A 10,969-nucleotide genomic window follows, 5' to 3' on the forward strand; every position below is an offset into this window, starting at 1 on the left:
AACAAGCTCCCAAAGGATGCTGATGCTGCTGGTTCAGGGAAAGTCCGACATCAGGAACTTCTTAGTAGGTTTGGTGCTTGACCCAATCAGTGCCTCATCAGCAAAGCCCTCCCTGCACTGAGCTGAATTTTCAAATCAACTCTCAACCAATTCCCAAATTAACACGAGGCCATGGACCTCCAATACTGATGTTGGCTCTCAAATCATACTTTAAAGCTTTGTTTCTTACTTTGCCAATCAATCTACTTTTTGGCTGATTGTTAACTTTTCAATATACACATCATATACTTCTACTTAGGACCTCTAATAATCCATTTTCCTTCCTTTGAAAATTATTTATTCATTTTTATTTTATGTGTTTATTTTATGAGTGTTCTGCCTGTATGTAAGTGTACCATAAGTGTACAATGCCTTCAGAGGCCAGAAGAGGGTGTTGGATTCCCTAGAACTGGAGTTACAGACAGGTCAAACAGGTGCTAGCCACCATGTGGTGCCAGGTCTTTTAATCACTAAGCCATCTCTCCAGCCCCACCATCTTTCCTTTTTTTTGGGAAACGAGATTTACTATATAGTCCTGGCTGGCCTGGAATACATTATGTGGACCAGGTTGGCCACAAACCACACCTGGCTAATAATTCATCTTGAACCATTTGTAATGGCAGTTACTTTTTCTCAAATTTCATTTTTTTAATTTTATTTTTGTGTATGTGTATGTGTGCCATGGCATGTATGTGAAGGTCATAGGACAACGTGGGAGAATCAGTTTTTCCTTCTACCATGTGGGTCCTGGGAATAGATCTCAGGTTGTCAGACTAGTCAGCAAGTGTCTTTATCCACTGAGCAATCTTGCCGGAAAAACACAATACCATGCGTTAAAAGAAAGAAACTTTTATTTTTATTAATCTATGTTTAGATCTGCATTAATTTCATTTTACAAGACTTTACTTTTGGGGGCTGGAGAGATGGCTCAGCGGTTAAGAGCACTGACTGCTCTTGCAGAAGACCCAAGTTTGATTCCCAGCACCCACATGGCAACTAACAACTGTCTGTAACTACAGTTCCAGGGGATCCAACACCCTCTGCTGACCTCCACTGGCATTGCATGACACAGGTGCACTCACCTACATGCAGGCAATACACTCGTATACATAAAATAAAAATGATAAAATATTTTTTAAAACCTTTACTAATTTTTAATATATAATTAGCACTTTAAAATTTTCACTGTTTTTGGATTCATTAGGCCTGATTAAGAGAAATAACATAGAAATAAAGTATGAACATGCTAATAATCAGTGTGTCATTCAAGACAGAAATGTCTAGGCAGAAACTGTGCAGCCAGTTTTTTAATAAATTGCAAAATTTTTTTGTGTGTGGTTTGGTATTATGTTAGAATTCATAAACCTTAGTAAATTAAAAGCTTATAGTTAGAGAGGTTTATTAAATGGGATTAAGTAAAAATAGATTTAATGGCTTCCAGTATCTGTGCTGACTAGATAGTATATCACCTGTCTCCAGAGACCATCATATGATCACTTTGCAGCAAGTGCTACTTCTGAGTAGTAAAGGGCTCAAAGAAGCAGCATCCCTCACTCTTAAGTGAACCAACTAGTTACTAGTTAGTTACTTTTCTCCTTGCTGTGACTAAATGCCTGAGGAAGTGATTTAAGGAAAGAAGGGTTTATTGGTCTCTCAGTCGCAGAGGACACAGTCCACCATGGTGAGGAAGGCACAGAATTCATGGAAGGAGTGTGCAGCCAAGACTCCTCACATCCATGGATCAGGAAGCACAGAGCGGTGACAGGAAGTGAGACCAGGGATATAAAGCCTAAGCTCCTTTCCACAATGATCCACTTCCTAGAGGTTCCACAACCTCTTAAAGCAGAGCTGTAGGCTGGCAACTGCAAGAAATAAAAAAGATAATGGTCCATTTTCAAAAGTGCCTTGAGGTCCAACTACAAATGAACAGAAAACACTAGACCCCTGCTAAGGCCTGCCAGTCTAGCTATCCCCTCCAACCCAAACTAAAGTTTACAGTAGAAAATTGCTGGAAGCCAAGCTTGACTAATGGCCTACAGGCATGACAAGATACGCCTTCAAATAAACAGAATGTAAAACGTAGAGATGGTCTTTGTTGAAAAGCAGCAAGTGGCAGAGGACACTTGCAAGGCCTAGATGATGTGTAAGACTGACCCTCCTGATTACTCAATGAGGAAAGGAAGGAAGGGGCCTGCATCAGGGTTAAAAAACAAAACAAAACAAAAAACATTCACTGTGCTCAATCACCCATCATTCTGGCCTGATGCCCATCTTTGTAAAGGTGTAAAATAAAGTACGTTGTTTTCTCTACTTTGAGTCTCCAGCACTTTTATTACGAAGTAAGTGTATTTCTCATGCATCCAAGTATTCAAGCATATGAACTGTATTAGCCACTTTTCTATTGCTGTGATAGAAACACTGACCCAAGCAATTTATAGAATAGAGAGAGAGTCTATGTGAACTTATGGTTCCAGGGGAATTACAGTCCATCATGGCAGGGAGGCCTGGTGGCTGGAGGTGGCTGGAGCAGGCACAGCAGAAGCTAAGCTCTCACATCATCACGCAGGCACAGGAAGCAAGAGAGCAACTGGAGCTCTGGCAAGGCTTAAGAACTCTTTAAGCCCACCCCCAGTGAAGTGCTTCCTCCAGAATAGCCACACCTTTTAAAACCTCCCAAAACAGCACCATCATGTTGGGACAAAACGTCCAAACTCTTGAAGCCTATGGGGGACATTTTCATTCAAATCACTACATGAACCTACAGGGAACAATTTATATCCAAACCCTAATAGGGGGCTAGCTCCTTATTGTAATGTTTGATCCAGGCTAATGAAGCACGTCTAATCCTCATAGGCAGGCAGAGCCCCTGAAGACAAACCTCAGATGAAGCCTTGTCACCTAGGCATGAAAAAAAAGCATGTCACTGAGCTGGATCGCTTCAGTTGTCAACTTGATACACCCAGGGAAAAGGAGCATCAACTGAGGAATCGTCTCCATTGGGTTGGCCTGTGGGGCATTTTCTTGATTGAGTGGTGTGGGAGGGCCCAGGCCCAGCCCACTGTGGGCAGTGCCTTTCCTGGGCAGGTGGGCCTGTGTGGTAGACAGCAGGGCAGGTGAGCAAACCAGTAAGCAGTGTTCCTTCAGGGTCTGTGGTTCAGCTCCTGCCTCCAGGTTCCTGCCCTGAGTTCCCTTAGTGATGAACCTGGGAGATAAAAGATAAACCTTTTCCTCCTCAAGTTGGTTTTGATCAACTTTTTTTAAACAAAGCAATAGAAAAACCAGGACAGAAGCCAGGCATGGTGACACATGCTGCACTCCTAGCTCAGTCATCATCACTGTCCTCCATAGGAGAAAGATTGGGAGTGTTTTATCATTAGAGGGGCCTTTTCCTCATGGAAGATAAAGATAAGGTCTGGGAACATAGCTTGGTGGTAGAAGTGCTTGCTTAGCATGCCACGAGACTTGTTGAATTTGTGATGCCTCGTGGATACACATCCAAACAACTGAAGAGATGGAAAGAGCAGGGCTGAAAATAGAGAAGTGGATGATAGAAATTACCACAGGCTAAGAACAACCTGGGGAGAGAGTACAGGCAGAGCAGGAGGCTGTGGATGAAGTTTTGGAAGCAGCTATTGAAACAGAAGCAACGAAGGGAAGAATGCGTTGAACTACACTAAGAGCAACCTGAAAGGGTGAAGACAGTTAAGTAACAAGGCGGGGGAGGGGAGGTGCAGCTCAGGGGTAGAGGCCCAGTCTAAATGACACCCTGGATTCCACTGCAGCATTGGGGAAAAAAGGGGGAGGTGCGAGGGGGACAGATGTGATGGGGTAGGTTAAAGCTGAGGGTATTGAGACAGGTGATTACCATTTTATCAACGAAAAAGGCAGAGCTTAGGGTAGTTGACTCTCTCCAAGTTTAAGCCCCAAGTCCTTGACCCCAGACTTCTGTTACAAGGAGGAGCAGCGACGCAAGAGATTCCCTATCTCTTCCAAACCATAAAATCCAATAGCGGGGCAGCAACTCAAACCATCTCTCCATAACCCTTCCACTGCAAGGAGTAGCAGTGGACAGAGGAGGCCTGCAGCTAGATTGAACAGAACCCGCCACTTGGCGCGTTCTCCGCAGTGAGGGGCGGGGCTACAAGGCCCGCCCCCTTCTGCGCAGCCCAAGCCTGCGCGCCCCACTACGGCTGCGCGGGCCTCGAGGGCCCAGGTGGGCGGGGCCACGGGAACCCGGAAGGCACCGGGGGCTCCGGCTTGCTGCAGGGAGGGCATCGGGGGCGGGGTTGGCCGTCGGGAGCCGCAGGGGTGGCAGGGGCGGCAGAGGCGGAGGCCGCGGGGCGCGAAGCCTGCGGGCAGAGACGCGGCGGAGATGCTGGAGACCCTGCGGGAGCGGCTGCTGAGCGTGCAGCAGGATTTCACCTCCGGGTGGGTACGCGGTGGGCGGCCGAAAGGGCCCGAGGGCGGCGGGTGGCAGGACACACTCGGCACCTCCGAGTCACGCGGGCGAAACGGACCAAGTTTCCGGCGTCCCGCGGGTCGCACGGAGGAACTTGAGTCCCAGCGAACCCGCTCCGACCGGCGCCGGCGTCAGCGGAATACGCGGGACCGTCTTGCCCAGCGGTGGGGCGATTCGGCCTTCCCGGCCCCGCGAGACCCCCAGGCCCGAGGCCCGCCGCGTCGGTGTCCCGCTTCTGCCCTGACGCCCGGTTTGCCGAAGCTAGCCCGCCTCTTCTGCCTCTGCCCGGGGTTTGCACTGGGCAGGAGGAACGACAGAACTGGAGTGTACATCTGGTATCCAGAGTTTCCCAAACTTTGGACGTGCCTGGGAACCTTTCACAATCTCCCTGTTCAGGTCTCGTGGAGTTTGAATGGAGCCGGAACGTCGTGGCTGGGGGGTCGTTCAAGGATCCTCAGGTGATGCAAATGTGCAGCACAAGCTGGGAACTTGACTGGGTGCCAGGTAGTCAACTCAGGCTTTACCTCGTTACCCTACTGTGCGTTACCCAATCTCTTGTACAATGATAACGCTGAGAGTATTGGTGACTATTGAACCGGGAGTAAGCACGGTCTGTATGGCTGTGAGTTTAATTCATTTAAAGTTTTTCATTACTTTACAAAAGTGTCACTTTTAATAAAGGCTCTGCCATCTTTTTAGGGTTTTGGTTGTTGAGACTGTTTCACACTGTAGCTCAGGCTTGCCCTGAACTCGTGACTGCACTCCCATTTCAGGCTCCTGAGTGTTTGGGATTAGAGGTGTGCTCCTCCTTTGATGTGTCACTTTTTTTTTTTTTTTTTTTTTTTTTTTTTTTTTTGAGAATGTTTCTACTGTGAGAGCACCTCAGTCATACCGTTTTAAATACTTAATGGGGAAAAAACGTTACCAGAACTCTTAAGGAATAAAAATGTCATACCTGTCCAGCCTTGGAAGACAAAAGAAAAGTGAGGAGGAACCCAATAGAGGGATGCTTTTGGAAGCCCTTGTCAAGAATTTCCAATGGACTCTAATGAACATTTGAAAATTGCCCTGTTCTGACTTTTTTCTAGTTCTCTGTCTAGAACTTGTAATGCTAATTACTCTTGCCTTTACTTCTTCACATCTATTCAGGATTCAAGGACTTTCTTTTCTCCCTAGAGAGAAGTTATGCAATTTGGGAGTCTTTTAGATAGACACACTGAAGGGGTACTGCAATTTGCCTCAGCCTGAATCCCTGTTCAGCATGGAAGAAGCCAGAGTGGTCTGTGTTCCCTATTGGCAGTTTGGGTAACCTCTTCGGAGGATGGTGTGATAAGAACAGGAGGGTAGGAATTGGCTAGGCAGTTAGGATAAAAAGACCCCAAGGAAAAGTAGCCAGTTTCTTGGCTACAACTCACAATGTTCTTGGGCCTCTTAGCAGCATATCCATTCCAAAGGCCAAAAATGTCAAAAATATTTGGGAGCGTTTATCTAATTCTTAAAAGATTTTAGGGCTACCACTTCAGAGGGGGGAATGTTAGAGTGGTCAAAAGCCCCGTTAAAAAAAGAGTACATGAAGTTGTCAGAAAAAAGTGATGGGAAGGTAGGAGGGGAGTTGGAGGGGAGGGAGTGGGCATGGATTTGATCAAAACACCTTATAAGCAATGTATGAAATTCTCAGTGAATTTTTTAAAAAAAATGTTTATACCTATTGACTAGTATCAAACTGGCAAATAGTTGAACATCTACCACTTAAAGTAATAGTGATGATTTTAGCTTCTTACTCTTGATACTAATTATGGTTGCTTAGGAATCATTCAGTGATGGGTGTTACCCCCTGCTCTTTTTTTTTTTTTCTTCACTCCACAAATCTAGGAAAAGTAATTTCCCTTTCAGAGTGTAAATTTTAAAATCTCATGACAACTGCTGAGTGCTTGATCCCTTGGTGAGTTGTTGAAAGTGTCACATGGTTGTCTCAGAGCCTATTCTGACCTTTGCTTAAGTCTTCATCCTTAGGAATGTGGAGTCAACCTCACACAGTATCTTCCAAGAGATCTGGATAGCTGACAGACCACTGTCCTCTATTAGCCTGTTACCTGACAGAATAAGTAACACTCTCCAAATCATGTCTGCCAGTTAAAAGGCAGCTCTAACCTCTGCTACTCACTTTGTTCAACAATTTTTATTGGGGTAACAGCACAAAAAGTAAACTTCAGAAGCCAGCTTGAGAGCCACCTATTTACATGTGCAACTGTTCTTGCCTTGCTAAGAAATTAAACACAATACACATGTCTATTGTAATAGACATGGAAGGATTCAATTGAGACATGGTAGTCACCTCCCAAGACTGTCAAGCTGGTGTTCCTGTAGGACCCTTGGTAGGTAGAACAAGTGGCTGGTGGACAGCTGCCTTCCAAAACAGTTTTCAGTGTCCAGTGTTAAGTTGCAGCTGATAGGTTTTCTGAGCTCCTTCAGATGGCTAGAGTTGCTCCCACAGCCATCAAGAGCAGCTTCCTTTCAGATTTTCTGCTCATTCAGTTTCTGTAAATTCATGTGGCTGGAGCCTGTCTAGGCAACCCCCCCTCCCCCCTTCCCATAAGAGAATGATGCATTTGTGGTTAAAGGTCCGTCAAGCTGGATGACTATTCACAGTCTGTTCAGATTTAGGGGAAAAATGCAGTGTGCATTCCTGAGATTTATAGGACAGGATAGAGATTACTGATGGTCTGGAGGAACCCAGATTGTTCTTAGACTTGTGCCGTTTTTCCTGTTTAGCCGTACTGGGGATGGAACCCAGGGCCTCATAATTGCTAGGCAAGTGCTTTACTACTGAGCAACATCCTCAGCCCCTTGTGGACTTTTTCATAAACTTATCCATAGTAACTAGTCTACAACAAAACAAACCTAGGACTCTGATTATGTTGAGTTCTTTCTCCCTAAGTTGGGTAGTGGCCAGCCCCAAAGCCTCAGAACTGGAGGGCATTGGTTCTGGGTCCCACTTAGTGATTCCTCCCCTTATTGAGCCCTGTTTTCATTTGATTCAGAGTTCTTGGAGCCTTTTGAGGGGATTCCCATAAAATATGTTTGTTGTTTTTTAAAGGCAGTGGTCTGAGCTTTAGGAGAAACTGTTGGAAGCATATAGTTTGCATCCAACCCACTAGGTTGTGTTTTGTTTTGAAACCTTTTGAGCTGTTATGACCAAAGGCTTAGGTATTCAGACATGTAAATAAAGCCTTTCAGGGAACTGAAAGATTTGCTGAGATCTCAGGCTTGTGTTTTCTGTTTGTAATGCTCTCAAAGCCATCATTGCCCCCAACTTCTGTTCTTGCCCAGTAACCTCATTCTTCCCTCCTCTTCTACAACTTTTAAATTGTGCAAATGTGGTAAATAGGTGAAGCTTTGCCTGAGATACTGACTTGTAGGACTTCTGTATTTTCTTATTTTTTAGGTGCTTGAAATGGAACTCAGACCCTCATTCTAGGCAAGTGTTCTATCACTGCTACTCCACCAGCTTATCTGTCTTACTCTCTTCTTTCCTGCATGTCCTCCTCCCTTCATTCCTCCTCTCTCTCTCTCCACTTAGTTTTTGAGACTGGGTCTCTCACTGTGCCTGTAGCTCACTGATTGGCTAGACTTGTCCAACGAAGCCCCAAAGATCAGCTTGTCTCTACCTCCCAGTGCTGTGGTTACTGGTGTGCTTTGCCAATGCTAGCTCTTTACAGGAGTGCTAAAGAAGTGAACTCAGGTCCTCACGCTTGTGTAGCAAGCACTTTGCCCACTGAGCCATCTCTGAAGCCCTGATATTTTTTTTAATGAGGAGGACAGAACACCTCAAGGTTGAGCCTGACTTGATAGATTTGCCAGGTTCCCACTAAATGTCAGACACTGTATATTCAAAGTGCCCTTTTTCTGTTTTGCATGGTATGTACTAAGCAGTGTTTGTGTGTTGGGCTAGGTCTTGGTGCTACCAAGCTGACAGAAACAGTTTCTGCCCTTGAATACCCTCAGCCGGTGGTAGTGCAGCCCAAAGCAGAATGAACTAATGTTGAAGACAGCAGTGGTGTGATATGAGCTCAGAGGAAAAGTCCCTGATTTGGATGCAGTCACAGATGGCTTCTAAACTGCGCCATGAAGAATAAGGAGGGATTGTGATGGATTTGAGTAAAGTACTGCTGAAATGGAAGCAGAGGAGATGCAGCTGGAAGGGAAGTTCAGGGCCTGGGAACAGAATCTTACATGCTTTCCTTAATCTGTCAGATGTTCATTAGGTGCTTTGTGTCAGGGACTGTAGGCTGTAGCAGATGCCTAGACAACGAGTGAGGACCCTGCTCATTCTAGTGGCAGAAGGTAGACCAAGTACAAGGTCATAAGTACTGTGGCTAACTTGTTAAGGGAGAGGGCTACATGGATTTCTGGAAGAGTAACTTGGGACTAGGGATGGGAGCTGGAGGTGTGGGCCAGCTGGAAGATGGCAAGTACTGGCAGAAATCCCGAAGAGGAAAGGGTGCGACTGGCAGTGGCTGTGAGTGGAACAAGGTGTAGAAATTGCTGAGTGTTGATGTTGTAGCATCTTAGATAAATGATGGCATAGTCCAGCATAAAGGAACAGAAAGCAGTCGACAGTGAACTTGTGAAATAGTGCTTGGCATTCAAGAAACAGTTGGAAGTTGAGGGTGCCCTCAGGAGAGGGTCAGAGCTGAAGTAGCATGTTGGAGATTAAGTCAGGCAAAGGAAAGGCATTTGGAAGGAGTCTCCCTTTTCTAAAGGGTCTGCAGCATTGCTGTGAATGTCTCAGGCTGTGGAGCCTCAGAGCTCAGTATACTTTTTGAGTGTGATGTTTTGCTTATCCTCTGATCTCACAATCATGGATGGGTGCAGCAAGGCTAGGCGTTCAAGTGAACTGATCAACACTTAAATAAAAACATAATAGACTGGATTTGGATTTGTAAACAGAATTTAAATGGTTCAAAGGAATTATGTCTTATGACAAAATAAGTTTCTGTGGTAGTTTAAAGCCCTCCTTCCCATTCCTAGTAGGAGAGATCGGGGGTGATGGGGGCACACAGATGAAATGCCATCCAGGTCACGGCATACAGTTCAGCCAGAGAGCAGATCTGCTTCTAGTGCTCTGCACATGATTCTGTTTATCCCCTTTTTAAAATTTCTAAGCAGTTTTGAGAATCACCTCCATTTCTTAGTCGGAAGCCTCCATTTTAGCATTTTCTTAAAAGCTTGAAGAAATAAATGTGCTAGTGTCAAATTAACATGTCTTTGGAGCCATCTAAAAATAAAATTTGAGGTTTAGTGCTTTGAACTTAAAAGTGTGTCATTAGTAGGAAATAATTGCCAGGTGGCTCACTTTGAGTCCATACATTAGTGAACAGACACAGCACTTGTGCCTTTCTGGGAGTGTGTGGTGTTGGAAAGAAGACTTGAGAATGGGGTGGGGAAAGCTTTCATAGGAACTGGAACATTCAGAACCTCTATTGTAATTCACCGTGGTCTGGGGTGTCTGTGAGTCTGTGTTCTGCTGTGTGTGTGTGTATATGTGTGTGTGCGTGTGTGTGCATTGAGGGGAGGGGCAGAGGTCCATGCCAGGTGTTTTCCCTGCGCTGTGTGTGCGTGTGTGTGTGTGTGTGTGTGTGTGTTGAGGGGAGGGGCAGAGGTCCATGCCAGGTGTTTTCCCTGCGCTATGTGTGTGTGCGTGTGTGTGTGTGTGTGTGTGTGTGTGTTGAGGGGAGGGGCAGAGGTCCATGCCAGGTGTTTTCCCTGATCACTTTCCACCTTATTTTTTGAGACAGGGACTCACTGAACCTGGAGCTCATCAATTCCACTTGTTTGGTTGGCCAGTGAGCTCCAGGGATCTGCTTGGCTTCCCCAGTGCTGGACACCCCCCCACCCCACTTTTGCATGGATCCTAAGAATTGGAACTCAGGTCCTCATGCTTGTATGACAGGGTGCTTTACTAACAGAGCCATCTCCTCAGCCCTTTCTTAATGGTGAAACTTTTTTTATTGTACATTTCATTTGAATTAACTGTAGTTTCTCAAAATGCCACCCAGATCATATTTGGAATTTTTTTTTAATTTTTGGCAAATACACATGAATGACTAATAGTATTTTGTGTTTGAGGAAACTGGGAGATTCACCTGGCTCAGTGTTTCCTTAGTGTTTTTGAGACAGTGTAAGATATGAAATAGAGCTTATTAAGTGTCCAACTCAGGATTTGTGTAAGAAATTTCAGCTATCTCTAAATAAAATGGTACATATCAGTGTTATTAGCAAAAACAATGAGTCTTTCTGTAAGAAACAGTATATTTTAAAATGAAATGGAGATCTTTTTTAAAGGTTAAAAACTCAATTTTATGTCTTACAGGGCTTATACTGAATTCAATATTGTATAACTATATTAATTCAACTGTGAACCTAGAAACTTGCACCCACTTGTGAAAGAGATGTACTCTTGCTCTGGAG

The 10,969-nt window shown here is 45.0% G+C and overlaps 1 protein-coding gene across 5 annotated transcripts in view; it reads left to right on the top strand.

The window, feature by feature from the left end:
• Window positions 1-4,274: 4,274 nt before the first annotated feature.
• Dtnbp1 (dystrobrevin binding protein 1) overlaps window positions 4,275-10,969 on the top strand; it is a 129,585-nt gene continuing 122,890 nt past the window's right edge. For 2 of the 5 annotated variants that reach the window (XM_008831372.3, XM_029562593.1), the window contains exon 1: window positions 4,281-4,467. In XM_008831372.3, coding sequence (XP_008829594.1) covers window positions 4,412-4,467 — 56 coding nt within the window. In that variant the 5' untranslated portion in view covers window positions 4,281-4,411. Of the gene's footprint in view, window positions 4,468-10,969 lie in introns of all 5 variants that reach the window. The other 3 variants (XM_029562592.1, XM_029562591.1, XM_017797664.2) reach the window with 3 other exon arrangements.

The sequence above is a fragment of the Nannospalax galili genome, unplaced genomic scaffold (genome assembly GCF_000622305.1).
Source record: "Nannospalax galili isolate Female #2095 unplaced genomic scaffold, S.galili_v1.0 scaffold30, whole genome shotgun sequence".
In the NCBI taxonomy this organism is placed as follows: Eukaryota; Metazoa; Chordata; class Mammalia; order Rodentia; family Spalacidae; genus Nannospalax; species Nannospalax galili.